This window comes from Callorhinus ursinus, unplaced genomic scaffold, assembly GCF_003265705.2.
Source record: "Callorhinus ursinus isolate GAN/ISIS: 27379988/994484 unplaced genomic scaffold, GSC_fseal_2.0 scaffold34, whole genome shotgun sequence".
In the NCBI taxonomy this organism is placed as follows: Eukaryota; Metazoa; Chordata; class Mammalia; order Carnivora; family Otariidae; genus Callorhinus; species Callorhinus ursinus.
The window spans coordinates 13035503-13051744 of NW_027397096.1; the positions used below are offsets into that span (position 1 = coordinate 13035503).

Here is a 16242-nt window from a genome sequence, read left to right on the forward strand (position 1 = left end):
AGGGAGAGGGAGAAGCAGGCTCCCCACCAAGCCAGGAGCCAGACGTGCGGCTCAATCCCAGGACCCTGGGATCCTGACCTGAGCCGAAGGCAGATGCTTAACCATCTGAGCTACTCCAGCGCCCCTTTTTAAAAAGATTTTTATTTATTTATTTGACAGAGAGACAGCGAGAGAGGGAACACAAGCAGGGGGAGTGGGAGAGGGAGAAGCAGGCTTCCCGTGGAGCAGGGAGCCCGATGCGGGGCTCGATCCCAGGACCCTGGGATCATGACCTGAGCCGAAGGCAGATGCTTAATGACTGAGCCACCCAGGTGCCCTAGATTTTTTTTTTTTAAGTAATCTCTATACCCAGTGTGGAGCTCAAACTCACAACCCTGAGATCAAGAGTCACATGCCCCACGGACTGAGCGAGCGAGGCATCCCAGTTTTTTGTTTTGTTTTTTACTTCAAAACTGAGTTAATAATAGGACCTCCATTATAGGGTTAATGTGAGGGCTAATGAAAAAAAGAACATGAGGAGCATTTGATGATTGGCACAGAGCTAGTGCTCAATACATATGAGCTATTATTAGTAGCTATTTTCCTGACAGCTTCACTTGACCCCATTGTGTCACCATCACTCTTTGAACCAAATGTCTAGAGTCTGGTTCTCAAACATGGACACTCAATCTCAGCAGGTTTTGCATTTACCATAGTATTGGGTCACCCTGGAGGCAGGGCCTTGGGGAATATGGATCTAGATGGTAGCTGAAAGCAGGAGTGGTCTTTTGCTTGTAGGTTATGATTTATTACCTAGAAACCAAAAGTAAGCACTGCCAACTAGTCAGCATATTACCTCAATTCTTCAAAATTCCCACCCTTCTCCCTTCTTGCTCTCTCTTGCATTTGGAAAAGGAGAGGTGATTGATATAGGCAGTTCTGGATACGAACAGCAAAAGAAGGAAAGGAAGCAGGATGTAGAGACTCTCAGGTAGACTACTCAGGGTATTCTGTTCCTCTTGTTGGCCACACAGTGGAGTACAAGAAGCAACTTCTGGGTAAACAGATCCCCCAGTGTGTATTCCATACACCCCTGGAAGAAATGCCTTCTTTCAATTGTCATGCAGAAGGAAAGGGTTGTAGTCTTCATTTTAGATCCGAGTTTTCTAGATGTTGATTCTAGCAGCCTCTTTACGAGGTCATAGGAGTTTCACTGGGGCCTTGAACTAAAGTAAATGGCCAAGATTATAAATTGCAAGATTATCTTGAAAATGTGTGTGCCAATGAAGTGAATGGGGAGTAACAAGGAAAAGAACAAGATGATTCCTCAAAAGGTTTCAAAGGTTTCATGGCAAATCCCTTTCCAAAGAACTAAGAAATAATATAATTTGGGATCAAGGGTGAGGTTTTCCTTTGAATGTGCAATCCTTCATAATTATTTTGCACATGGCTGTTTTAGCAATGCTGTCACCCCAGCCATCTTTCTGTAAAAGCTCCCATTTCTGGTTTAAAGGAGACTAGATTAGAACACAAGAGTTAACAGAAGGGGTTGGTTTTATAATATATGTCCAGAGCAGAAGTGGAGTTTTCTAAATGGATTAACCAGAGTATTTGACCAAACTGCTTCCTACCTAGATGGATGACAAAGAGGAGTCACTTTGGAGAGCTTATGATATCCTATACCTGGGTCCCCCTTTCCAACACCTGTTTTCTTACTTCTTCATTTTTTTATTCTTGTCTTTATGTTTTCTTATGAAGCAAAAGATATTTTTGCTTCTTATGTAAAGCCACTTTTAAATTTCTTCCTCGCTCTTTTCCTTCTTTGGTCAGATAGGAATTTCTGTACATTTATTCCATGGGAGGAATGTGGCAGTAGAGATCAGGAAAAAAAGAGAGAGAGAGAGTATCCGCATCTATCAGAATGACTAAATTGAAATATAAACAAATAGAATTTTCACAGACTGCTGGTAGAAATGCAAAACGACACAACCTTTTTGGAAAAAGTTTGTTAGTTAATTCTAAATTTAAACAACCACTTGCCATATAACTCAGCAATCTGATTTTCCCGAAAGAAGTAAAAATATATACACAATATGCACAAAAACCTGTCCATACGTGTTCGCAGCCACTTTTTCCTAACAGCCAGAAACTGGAAACAATAGAAACGTCCATCACTGGTAAACATACTGTGGTATATCCATTCAATTGAATACTAGTCAGCAATAAAAAGGAATGACCTACTGATTCATACAATAATATGGATGAATCTCTAAGTATTATGTTAAAGCATTATGAAAGAAGACAGATTGGGGCACCTGGGTGGCTTTGTCAGTTAAGTAGCTATCTCTGGCTTAGGTCATGATCCCAGAGTCCTGGGATCGAGCCCCACATCAGGCTCTCTGCTCAGCAAGGTGTCTGCTTCTCTTTCTTCCTTTGCCCCTCTCCCTTGCTCCTGCTCTCTCTCTCTCTCAAATAAATAAATAAAATCTTAAAAAAAAAAAAAAGACATTGACTGGGTTACATATTATATGGCATTCTGGGAAAGGCAAAACAACATTAACAGAAAATAGATCCGTGGTTGTTGGGGGCTGGAGATAGGAGGGAGGGAGCTCATTATAAAAGGGACATGAAGGACCTTTTGGAGGTGATGTAATTATTCTGTATCTTAACCATGATTTGTATTTCTTTGGCTTTGAGTTTCAAAATTCTAGGCCATCAAAGGTAAGAATAAAAGATTCTAGGCAAGAACAAAGCATTTGGGAGAAAATACTGTAAGTGAAATCAAGATGTCCCCACCTCTATCCCTCACTTGAAAGACATTCCCTAGACTAAAGAGATAGGGATGAGAGAGGCAAAGAAAATGATCAGAGAGATTAGTGGGGTCTGGAGACAAAAAGGTTAAACCTAAAGAGACCCCATGGAAAGAATTAGAGTCCATGTTCACTGACTGCCCAACCTATGACTGAGTGAGCCCATACATGGCCTCACCAGGCCATACTGCTGAGATCTTTCCTTGGGCAGCAGACAACACATCACCCTCTGACCAGCCGGCCGAAACGACTCACGTTTGTGCCCCCAAAACCCTGCTCAGCTCTCTGTCCAACATACCCCACATGGAGAGACCCTTTTCCTTAATATCACGTGAATGACTGCCGACCATCCCATGCTGCCCACTCCTTGTACTTAGGTTGGACCAAATGAAACCATTTGAGAACCTTTACTCCCGCCATGAGATATGAAACAGATGCCTGCTTTAGTGACCTTTCCTATCTTCTAAACTTCTCTCATTTGCCTTATTATTTCCAATGGAATGAAGGTAAAACAATCTTTAAATAAATAAATCTTTCTCCCCCCTCCCCCAACAGTCAATAAATATCATTAGTCTCCTCTTGGGTTGGGGTGGAAAGGACTAATTCTTTTGTTCGATGACCATCCCTATACCCACATGAATATTGGTTCATCAAACATTCACTGAGCTGCTAGTGCAGTCAACTGTGAAGAGTCTGGGTTCCTGCCCCGGAAGGAGTCAGACAATACAATCTGGTAAGGATCACAGTACAGGCCTGGGTCAAGAGCTGGAGGGGCCCAGTGGAAGACAGGCAGCAAGGGGCCTCTGGGAAGCCTTTCTATCACTGTACTTTCCAGTCCAAACCAGTAATTGCAGTGGTGGCTCTGGCGTTTCCTTCATTGGGCAACTACCCACTACCCCTGGTTAAACAAGTACTCCCTGAAGGGACTGAGAAGACTCCCTGAGGGCAGGGATCTTGTCTATCTCTAGCACAAAGTCTGGCTCATAAAGATTTGTTGAAAGAAATGTGTAAGTTATTGTCTCTGGGGATATCTACTATTTGCCAAGTATGAAGAAATATAAACTAAAATATGCTGAGAAAATACATGCAGAGAAAAAGGATAGTTATAAACCATCCTACTAGGATTCTTCTTCTCATTTGCCCAGTGATTCACATGCATTTTTCCACTTTGTAGAACACACAGCCCCGCCTTGCTTCACCACTACTATCACAACAATAACCAACATCTCTTCAGCTCTAGGGTGCCGGGCTCCACCTCAGCACTTGATGTACGTTGTCACGCTTGGTTCTCACCACAACTTTCTTTTACAGGTTGGTTAGCGGAGCCTCAAAAGGTAACCAACCCAGCCAAGGTCACAGAGCTAAAAGGAGCCCAGAAGCCTGCATTTTAGTCCCCACCTGCCAGTTAGTGTCCTGCCCACAGGCAGAAAAGATCTTTACAGGCATTCTCAGGTTGAGTTCTGCCTGCCTCATGGCCTAGCTTTTTCAGGCAATCTCCCTCGGGTTAAACCTGGGTCTACCCCAGGCAAGATGAATTATCTGATGCACTGGCCGCAACAGGTCCAAACCAGTTATCTCTGTGGTAACTCCCACTTCTCCTTTGCAAGAGGACGACCCATACCCCCTTGTTAACCAGAAGCTCCCACAGGAGTTCTTCTGATTGGTAGGGTCCCAGAAGGCCCATGACTCCTCTCCTCAGTCCTCCTCCCTCAGATGGCTGGCATTCTTGTCGGTGCGATTCCTTTATCATATCACTGAGATCGAAAATGAAATGAAACCTGAGTCTTGGGTCGTCCCATCACCATGGAAACAACGTCAAGCCTGAGCGCCTCCAGGAGTGGGTGCTGTTCTTCCAATGGCAGTGGAAAATCAGGGACAGGGAACTGGACGAAGCAAAAAACAAGCTCCTGCTGGGTTGGCGGCAGTTTGGGTCATAAATACAGCATGTTCAACATAGGATTATGTCTTCGGCAACAGCATGATCAACCTATATTCTTCATTTTGGACACTGTGCTGGTTTGGTACAGAACATACCAGGCAAATGAACGACAACTCAAATTATCCCACTTTTGTGAAGGGACATTTTAAAGTCTATTAAGGTGGCTCAAAGAATGTGGTTGGGGAAAAAAATATAATCGGTAATAAATTTTAAGAACATTCTGTGGATGAATTTTTGCTTCTGGGAATGGGAAACCAAAATTTTCCCAAGAGACTCCATTATTAAAGCCATAAATAAAACATCCCTGCTTGGTTGCTGTGCTGGCAGGGCCTTGCTCTGGAGAATTAGAATTAGAAGCAGGCAGTCCAGGGGAGGCTGGGGAGGTGAGTGAGATTTGAGAACATTCTGCTCCTTCTGCATGTTGCCTGCATATCAAGACCAGGGTGCAAGAACAAAGAGCAAATTATGCCTGACTGAAGACCACCAAAGATGGTTACTATCAAAATTCTCAAACAAGATTCTAAAATTCAAGGATGTTTTTCTAGCTGATGCCCTTTTTTTCTTTCCATAAATGTTCACCCCCTAGAGCTAAAAGCAAGTAGCGTGGTGCAGGGACCACTAGCCTGATCACCTGGGTGCTGGGTTCTAATGTCAGTCCGCTACTTCCCAGGCCCATGAGCAGGTGTTGATGACTTACCCTCCTCTCCTCTTTTGTAGAGGTGGGTTAGAGGAATGAATTTTGGATCCTCACTATCCTAGTGCTAACAGTGCTGGCGGGGTGGGGTGGGGGGCGGGGAGTGACACTTGCAAAATCCTATTTGATCTAGGCAATGTACTGGGCATTTTATGGCTATTATTTGACCCTGACAATAACTTGAGTGTGGTTGTTGGTATCCCTGATTAACAGATGACAGAAACTAGTCCCGAGAATTGCAGGGACTTCCTCAAAGTAATCAATATATAATCATGCAGTCAGGCTTCAAATCCCCATCTATCCGACTCCAAAGCCAACATTCTTTCTACTTGACCCTGCTAATTTCTGAGCTTGGAATAAACCATTAGCATGATTTTAATTCAAAATAAATACAACTCACTAGTTCTGTCATAGTTTTTAAATGATTTGCTAAGGCCTCGAAAAATTCAGCTTTCCCAGCTATCCTGTCTCTCATTAAAGTGATCCCATTATCACCTGGGTGGAGGAGGGGGGAGAACAGAAGTATCTTCCTGCCACATGAACTCTTATTAATGTTTGGCTTGTTCTAAGCTGGCCTGGAGAGTTACCCCAAACGTCCGCACAGAGATGGTATTGAATGTTAGTATATTTAGTCACTTCTGCATGGGCATGGTTTTCATTTCCATCTTTCCTATCAGTCTGAACAACTGAAAGCAACACTTTTACCTCTTAACAATCATAACCCTGCAATTAACAGGCCTGAAATCCTATAAAATCAAGGTATGGTACAACTCAACTCTTCCTCAGTTCTGAGCTCCTGGCTTCCAATGGAAAAGCCAGAATTTCTATTTCGTGATAAAAAGAATAAAACGGGAGACAACTAGACAGCCATGAGTTTGGGTGTGTGTGTGTGATCTAATCTGCCAAAAAGTTTCCTATTTGGTGGTTATTCCTGCTTCCTGAATGGCAGGCTGGGGCCACAGAATGGAGGGGGTGTGCCAGCTCGTCCACGAGCATGTTATTTATGTCCTGAACCTCAGTTTTGTCTTCTGTAAAATGGAGTATTTGCTTCATAGGCATGTTGCAAAATTAAGCAAATAATGTACGTAAAGATCAAATATAACAGTCCACTTCATCCCACTCCCAACTCAAAATAGCACTGTGTAATCATGACAACCATTTCATTACTGACTCCTTGCGAGGTGCCAGGCACTGGGCTGAGCCCTTTCCGTAGATAACCTTTTCACTAAGTGAAACCAGTATTTGAAATCAGGTGCCCTAACTCCAGAGATTGCCCTGTGCCCTGCTCTAGGTTCAGATGAAAGGATTTATGAGCAATTGCTTCTGCAGGAAACAGGTGCCGGAGAGGGTAGTGAGGGTGGTGGCTGATGATGATTTGACCAACAGGGAGGGCCAGGCATAACTCTTTGTTCTCCCACTCTGCACAATTAGTACCACTGATTTTCTGCTCCCTGGGGTTAGTTTCCTGACTAGACTAGGCACGTAACAGACGTCCAAAAAAAAAAAAAAAATGCTTGTTGAATAAGTAAATGCAAATAGTAAACTGACTGTTCCTGATATAACCATTTACCTTATGCAGGAAACATTCAGTGCTAACCTCCTCTCTTGTCCTCTTAGGGATACTAATATATTAAACAGATTTTGAATCCACATTAGTTCAATGTTCACCAAGCAGTTGTTAAGTACCTACTATTAATCAAGGGGCCAAGGATTACACATGTGATCTACTGCAGAGTATTAAGAACCAACAAAGCCGAGCTTACGTTCAGCTATGGAATACACAATCCTTTTCAGGTAGCAGCCACCTAATTTGCTGATTCACATTCCCTGACCCCTTACACATTAAACAGTCATGATGGGCAGACTAAGAAAGTGTCCTATGAAGCCACACAAGAATTAAGAAGGCTGGAGGAAGACAGAGACTGACATTTGGAACACAGTGCAGGGAAAGAACCTAGGGCGGTGAAGCCGGGCTAGGATTCCTGACCCTATCATTCCCGTGAAACCCTCCTGACCTCAATTTCATCATCAGTCAAATGGGAATCATCGGCATTTGTCATTGCTTTTCCCACAGAGCGGCGAGGACTCCTGGGATGACGTGAGGAAGAGCCTCACGGCGGGGATCTTAAGTGAGGTCACTTAGGCAAAGCACTCTAGCCGCGGTCCGGCCTGGTCCCCTGGATGGCCACTGGGGTGTGAGAGCTTGGAAAGGGGAGGACCCAAGGATTGCTGGCTGGGAAAGGGTTGTCTCCCGCACGTGTTACCTTTTCTCTCCTCCCGGTCGGCCAAAGGCAAACAAGAATGAAATGATAACAGACACATCCACTGAAGCAAAACAGGTCACGGGATAAGATAATACGCTCAAGGACAAATAAAGTCAACTGCAGCCGGGCCCCGAATGGGTAGGCGAAAATTCACGGGAAGACAAGGTTATTTCTTCTTTTATAGAGAACAGGCTTTTAAAATACTTTCACCAGTGTGAAAACACACAAATACACACATTCGGGCAGTTTTAATATCCTCTTTCTTCACTATTTAGGTTGCCTATATAAGGTGAGAACGCTGTAAGTTGTGGAGGCAAGGTTTTGAAAAAGTTGATGTCTAGGCAAAAATACTTCATCTGTTAAATGAAGGCACCAAAATACAAAACTGTGTACGCTGACTGGCTATGCAAGGCTGTGCATATGGAAGATACTGGAGGAAAAGAAAAGCAGCTGATTGACTAGAATGGTCCAACTGCCTCACCCAGTGTCTAGAACCTAACAGATGTTTAATAAATATTTGTTCAGTGAGTGAGAAGACTTGATTTTCCATATACTGTAACTGTGAATACTCCTTTCCTCCTTTGTTAGCCAGTTATTCGGAGATAATGCTGCCTCTGTGACCTAATTTTGTTGTTTTACAATTCTTTTATCTCTTCACTTAATGCAATACAATTTCCCCCCAAAGAAATTGGCATAAACAGAAAAGTTTGCTGAGTTTAAGAATATGGGGTTTAGTAGACAAAAATCCTAAAGGTCACTCAGGCATTTCTGATATCTAAAGATAAGAGCAGCATTTGCAGATAAGCAGGAGACCTGATTTTTATTCATTAATTGGCCAACTGTCCTTGGAACAAACAACCCTGCAGGGTCTCAGTTGAGAGCTCTGTGACTGGGGTTAGATGACTTCCTACAGGCTTTTCAGTTACTTTCAACGTTAAAATCAAGTTAAAAACATGCTGGGTCAATTAAGACAGATGAGCCCTCCAAAGAATATTTGAAAACTTTATTTTCTCAAATGAGCACCAACACAGATTGGAAATAGGACAGAAACAATGCACTTTTCTCTAATACTGAATCACTATGTACAAATACAGGAAAAGGTGAAGACAAATTATTTGAAAATAATTATCTTTGTTATTGAAGCAAAGTGACCTGAAAAATGCCACCAAAAAAAAAAAAAAAAAAGGGGAAAGTAACAAAACCCAAACCCAACAAATACAGTTTGTAAACACAAGCATAAGTAGAGATTCCGTACTGAAAGATCGTCTCTGCAGGTTGGAAAAGGGAACCGACTCTCACTTTCACCAAAATGTTATATAAAAATATACAGGCAGATCGAATTTGGTGATGGGAATAGCTTGTTTCTTCTTGGCTTTTCCTTTCACTGCTGGCAGATTTCATGACTGTATTTTGCTTGAGAAAATGAAACATTTCTTTCCTCTACCTTGACCACTAGCTTGTTTTCTCATTTGAGGCAGACTCTTTGTTAAAATATGTAAGTTGATTGTGTTCAAGATTTGATTTCCCAGCCTCTTCCTGAACCTGAGGCAATCTGACCTTAAAATATAAACTGTTTACCTACAAGGTATGTGTATTATTTTACCGATGTTCTTTCAACCCAAACCAGTTAACAATGTGGCTTCTACAACCACTGGAACCCTGGGGTACATAAGGAATACACTCACATCTCAGAAACACACAGACCTGACTCTGCTTGATCTTCACAAACAACAGATTTCCTTTACAATCTGGGAGAGTTGAGCACACAAAGAAAAAGGAGCAAAGTGGCAATAGCTCCATGCTCAGAAAAACAAAATCCTCATGGTTTGTGCTGTTGGTCCACTCAGAAACAAAACAAGCAGAGAGAAAGAGAAGAAAGCCTTATGTGCCCAAGGTGTAAACTGTAGGTATAGTGTCCCCAATAAAAGAAAACAGGAGGCACAGTCCAAAGTGCTTTTTACACACACACACACACACACACACACACACACACACACACACACACGCATTAAAAACAAGATTCCGATTTGTTGGAAATTCTTCCAACAAGAGGAATCACTAAGCTGTTACTAAATCTGATTTTATTTATTTTCTTTTCTAGCAAATATTGGTGCAAGAAAATATTTCAATTCTCAACCTGGTAATGTACTGCAGAGTCTGCTCCATCTGGAAAAAAAATGCAGAGAGGCATTGCCTCTGTCCAGACTAAAGTGATACAGATCTTTTTTTTTAAAAGAGTATATTGGTGATCACTGTTTCCCTTAAAATATACTTCAAGAAATGCAGAGGAAACCATAGAATTTAAAAATGAAAATAAAAAGTGCTCTCAGGGGATCTGAGAAAACAGCACCAAATATATTATTTAAAAAATTAAATATTATTTACAAAAGTATATTTCACAAGCAACTTTTTTCATATATATATCCATTTGAAAATCTTTTTATAAAGGGGACACCTCTTTTTCACACACTGACCCACCAGTCAAGATTTACTCTATCCTATCTCCATGATCTTGCTGTCTCGGAGTCGGGGCAGCACTCAGTCAAGGCCCAGTTGACAATCTGTGGGCATCAAGTCTGGCTGTATTCGATTCATGTCAAATCAACCCGTCAGCAGCCTGAGACTAACATCCTGGGGTCTGGGTGTAATCCAGGGCCACCGAGGCCACATGACCTAGGATGGCACAGGGGAGATGGACCTAGAGAGTCTGCCAGCTGGACTTCAGTTGCAAATGAAGGCAGCTGCTGGCTGAGGTACAGAACTTCACTGTATTTGCCTTTCTCACTTCACCCTTTCCCCTGCCCTACTCCCTGCGCCCTGCCTAGGCTTTACAGTCAAACTCCAATTCCCTGAACCCGCCAGGGGTGAATGGATGAGGTCTTTGGTTATGCTCTGAGTCAATAATTTGGTGAGGAAATTAAAGAATGAACTGACTGAGGCCACGAGTTGATGCGTCTCCATCACTCAGCTGCGGTCTCTCCAATACTGCTAGATGTTAGGTAGACAAGCCATGAATGGAGCTAAGGTTATAAGAAGCACTTTTGGTTTCATTGACACAGAGGGAAAGCCTAATGAGTTGTTTTTTTTTTCCCCTGTAGTTACAGAAAACCAACATTCTACTCAGATCTTTCGCACCAAGTATGGTGCCACACACCCATTGGATGCTCAATGGGTAAGAACTGGGGGGAAAAAAAAAGAAAAAAAAAAAAAAAAACCAGAACCTGGGTCTAACTGGAGCCTCCTCTGATCCATGCAACAGTCAGAGGCCTTATCCCCAAGGAAGAACAGTGGCACATCAGTCTCCTCTGCCCCTTGAAAATTCTAGGGCACCCCATGTCTGGTTTCTATGTCACCACACTCCATTTTCAGTCTCAAAGACAGAACACCTACCCGTGCTTAACCCCCATTTTCTTTCTATGGAAAGGAGCATCAACAGCCAGGACGTTCCCTGAGCAAAGGGGCTAATCAAAATCTCTAAGTGAAGGCCACTACCTTCAGGGCAGACAGAAAGGGGGATCTACGATTTTTGTGCTGGCAAGCCATCTTAGGAATGTGAAAGTTGAAAATGCTTTTTATTGAGATCTTGGCCCTGGGAGCCAGAAGAGCTCTTTCTCTGGGAGCATAAATGAAATACTTCTTCTGAACTTCAGTCTGCTTTTTAGTAATGTGGGGAGCACTTAATCTCCCAGGGTTGCTAAAGTACCAAAAAATGTGAGTAAAAAGCCTCTGAGAACAAGATTCAATTTCTAGGAATCCTTCTGTGTCACAGAAGCAGTCTACCTGGAGCCACCCAGCTTCCTGTCAGTCCTGCCATCCGTCACCCTCCAGGGAAGGGCCACGCCTACCTCAGGTCCCCCCTTCTGCAATCAGCCCACAGAAACATGAAAAGGCATTTCCACCATGGACTCACTCCCTACGGGAATTTGTCTGAATTCTGGAAATGTCCCTGGTTGGCTGCTTGAATCCTGATCAATCAATTTTACAGATTCTTGCCTCTATGAACTCACTCTTCTGTGACTTTTAAGGTTAATTTTCCTATAGGGTCAGCCTACTTAGAGAAATGAGATGCTGAGAATTACCTAACATAACCTGCACATATCTTAACATTAATTACATTTTCGGTCTAAGCAATAAAATTAACTCGGTTAAACGAGTTTCATCGTGCACCGTGTACTGGCTTACCTGTTGGTAGAATACACGTCACAGTGTTGGTTAACTAACAAACTCCTTGCTCTCATAAGCCTTATTAAGGATCTTTTCTCTGTTTCCCTAATATAATGAACTTTGGTTTGGTTTGTGAGATGGATGGGAGGCAGGGGCTAATACTGGAATTTGTAACTTGACGTTGGATATCATACCTAGGCCCTCCCCACTGCTGGACCGCTCTGACAATTTCTCTCCACACAAAGCATTCCAGTCCAAGGAGAACAGCTAGGGGCATGACGAATCTACTGGCCAGGTTATCACTAAGCTCAAAGCCTTGGGACTTTGATAGAACTGGAGAAAAACACCCAAAACTCTATGTACAAAGAAATGCTGATCTCACTGAAGCCTTTGCATACCAAAGGGGAAAGATGCACTAACCTGTAATGGTTCGAATCTAAGCTATTCCCAGCATTGCCCCACCCCACCCCCTTCCTTGTCACAAGGCTCTTCTCTTACTAAGGGTCAGGAAAAAAGGTTAGACAGTCAGAATTCCTAACTGGTTCTACTTTTTATTTTTTCTGGCCCGGTATCTGAGCCATTTCTGCAGGAGCTCCCAAACTACTGCCCCCCTTTGGTCCCTGTCCTCCTCGATTACTGATTTTAGTTGGTTGGTGGCCAGAGCCTTTGGGATGTTTGGATCTTGCACCCATTGCAAATGGCAGTCCCCCTCTTCTCACCTACGGTGGCTGAAGAGGCAAAGATAACCCGAAGGAGCAGTGAGGCATCAGAGTTACTAAAACCACCTGGGCTTTTCACTCTCTGCCTCCACAACACCCCCAACTCAGCCCAGGAGAACCAGGCCCCTGCGCCCCTACAGTTAGGGCCAGTTCTTGCGTTCGCACAAGCTAACCTGGCACAGTCGGTGTCAGGAACAGAAGCTTCTGATCAGAGAGAATGCAGTCATGAGGTATTTTTTTTTTCCTCTTTGTCCTTTTAGACAAGTCGATTATTTCAAGCCTACGTTACCGGGACCCCGGGAGCAGCACAATTTTGTTCCTACCTCTAACGGCCCATCCCCTGCCCACCCCTGGGACCCCCAAGGCTCCCCCTTCCTCTCTACCTCACACCCCCATGCTGTGCCACTGCTCTCCTGACAAGAGGCCATCAGGCAGCTCTTACATGGGCCCTAGGGCCCTTATCAAGGTGGGTTGCCGCCATGTGGTCAGGCATCTGTTCCTTTCGTTGTTTTGTTTTCAGCCAACACTAGAACAGAGAGAGAAGCCAGGATCAACTCACAAACAGATACAAAGCAAAGAGACAGAGAGACAGCGATTTAGAGGCCGGTCACCAGAAAGACGGCGTCAGGGTGGGAGAATGCCCCAGATGGCAAGGCCCCTAAATGGATGGAACCAAGTGTTCAGTCACTCTCTCACGCTTGGGTAGAATGTTCGGTTGGATGGTGTTCACGTGGACACTGGGTTAGGTGGATACCCTCCGATCAGTCCCAGCCATTGTCCTTGATCATGTGTGCTAGCTCAATGATGTATTTGCCTTCTTTATATTTCTGGCTGCTTTCAAAGGCATGTTCCTAGGAGACACAAAGGAAGAGAAAAGACACCGAATGACCAAAGACAAGTAGGTGACTTGTAGCACAGAAGTGATCAGGCCCAGCCTGGCCCAGACTGAGAGAATTCCCGCCACTCAGACACACCACATCCCCTTCACTGAGCTCCAGCTCCGAGACAGCGCCAGGACTCTCAATATTTACAACCGAGTTTCGATATTTTGCAATTTAAATATTCTAAACATTTTTTCTCAATATTTACAGTAGAATTTCTTCAGGATTTCTGCTCATTTAAGGCTTTGCCCAAATGTCACCACCTTAGTAAGGTCTTTCCCAACGATTCTACTTTAAAAGCACAACTTCCACCCCAGAACACCCTCCCCGCCCCTCTCCCTGCTTCATTCTTCTCCACGGCACTTATCATTTTCAAACACAAAGTACAACCCGCACATCTACTATACCTATTGTCTTTCACCAGGACGACACAAATTTCATGGCAGGCAGAGGTTTTCATCTATTTTGTTCACTGCAGTATCCCTCGTGCCTAGAAGACTGCTTGCCAGATAATAGGTCTTCAATAAATAACTGCTGAGTGAGTGTGTGAATGTGTGTGTGTGCGTGCATGTGTGAGAGAGCGTGCATGTGTAAAATCTGAGAGGAACCTGGTTTCAGATGCTAACCAGAAATGTGCTCTATAGATGTATCCATGAAGTTTCTATGTCATAATCCTCAATTGTACTGTTACACTTAGAGAAAAGACACTCAGGGAGAGAACAAAGTATTGGGAGGCCAAATAGGTCTCTCTCTTATTTATCTTGCTGTTTCTATGTCAGGTGTGTTAAGTCTGTTTTTTCTTCACCACCTTTCTCCAGGGAGTAAGGAGCTACATGAACTCTAGGCTGAAGAACCTGGCAGCCCTCACGCCCCACCCAGCTGCCAGGCCTCCAGAGAGAAAATGCAACAGAAACCACCTGGCAATTTACCATCCTAAATTTACAACACTGTGGGTGGGCTTGCAGGCTAATAAGCCCCATAGGAAAGAAAAAAGAAAAAAAAAAAAAAAAAGCCCCGCATAGGTATAGGCTCAAAGGGATATTTTCTTCCTAGGCATAGATGTATAAAAACATCTTGGTGTACTATATGGAAAGCACTGGTCATCACAGTCATTAGATGGCTGAGCTCGATGTGCACAAGCTGTGGACATCAGCTCTTTTCCCAAGTCTTCCAACTTAGTAAGTAACTCAACCCTCCTGCCTGTAGGTTCTGGGCAGCATTTGTATGAACTGCATCTTCTGTTCCTAGAGCTCTGGGGAATTGAGTCTCCTAATAAGAGCTCACACTTGAGCCTCTTGTTGAGAGAGGAATCATTCCACAAAGTGGAGAGGGGAGGGGCGCTGAGAGGGAATGTGCAAACACATCACACACACGCAAGAGCTGTGGACTCAGCAGTCATTTCCCTGACACTTCATTATTCCTCAGCTCCGTGTATGTGTGTGTGTATGTACACAACAAAGGAATGTGTTTCGAGACTAAGACCTATTGTTCCATGCAGTGTGTTTAGGATAGGGAGGAGGTAAAAAGAAAACTAGGAAAGTAAGAATATATCCCTATTAAACAAACAAAAGTCAAAAGAAAAAAAAAATTCTACAGCCCCCACGTGCCCCACAGGGCACTTCCAAAATGTCCTAACTGGACAGAACACTAGATCTGGAGTCTGCAGAAACACCCCAGACTGAATCCTGGCCCCAGAAGCATCACTTAACCAATTGCATTTACAGTCGCAAACTTTCCATTTACAAAACTGGGATAATTAAAAGTACTTCACAGGATTAACTATGAGGGTCAGAAGAAATAATGGAATGAAGGATTGGAGCACGGGCCTGGGACATGAGGGGTAATGTATTTGGGAGATGGAGGTTTCTCTACTGTCCTATCATTATGCCTGTCCAGCTGTTTTATCCATTTACCTGTAAGCTTTACTCCTTGATACCATGACTGTAAACACTCCCAAGGGCAAGCATTAGATCACATTTACTTTTGTATCCAACACAAAGGCTTTTAATAAACCTCTATCAAAGAAGTGAATCATTTTACCTAAAGTAAGGAGCAAAACCAATGAACTCAGATTTATCGTCTGTCTGTAATCCTGTACATCTTCAATGGAATAAGATGACCAAGAGGTTGGGGAAACAGAAGGGCAGAACATTTCTGAATAATCAAAACCAGAACTGTGGCCCCCAGATCGCCCAGAGGGGGCCACCGGCCATACAGGTGGGAACAGAATAGCCAAGGCCAGTTTTTCCCACAGGAAGCAATCAGGGCAACCATAGGGATCTGTGACCATCTTGGCATCGTGAAACATGCCATCTAGGGTGTTTCTTGCTAATTCTGAACATTTCAAGGGAGATGTGAAAGATGGCATCTAAAGGCAATGCAGCCCCACTGCGGCAGTTAAGATTCACACATTTTTGAACTTCGGTTAAATGGAATCATACTTTGCTGAACATCTTTTTTATTTAAATAGATTTCTTCATGTTTTTAGAGCAGTTTTAGGCTCATAGCAAAAAGGAGCAGAAGGCAAGGAGGTTTCCCCTGTACTCCCCGCTCCCACATAACACGCAGCCTCCCCCATTCCTGGAGTCCCACAGAGTGGTGTGTTTTTCACAATCAACAAACCTACACTGACACATCATCATCACTCTGCGGGCAGTTCTGACAACTCCTCCGGGCTCTCCCAAGCTAACAAACAAGCTAACTAACCACAGGTCATATAAGCCAGCCCCACACTGACCCTGGGCAACTGACAGGACAGGGAATTTATGGCATTTTACGTGGAATAAGTTGTC

General features: G+C 43.6%; 1 protein-coding gene across 7 annotated transcripts in view; it reads right to left on the bottom strand.

Annotated features, from left to right (window-relative positions):
- YPEL2 (yippee like 2) overlaps positions 1-16242 on the bottom strand; it is a 99870-nt gene that overhangs the window by 29360 nt on the left and 54268 nt on the right. The window contains exon 5 of one of the 7 annotated variants that reach the window (XM_025851147.2): positions 8675-13420. The exons of the other annotated variants lie outside the window; for them this stretch is intronic. Coding sequence (XP_025706932.1) covers positions 13331-13420 — 90 coding nt within the window. The 3' untranslated portion in view covers positions 8675-13330. Of the gene's footprint in view, positions 1-8674; positions 13421-16242 lie in introns of those variants that run through there. 7 annotated transcript variants of the gene reach the window in all.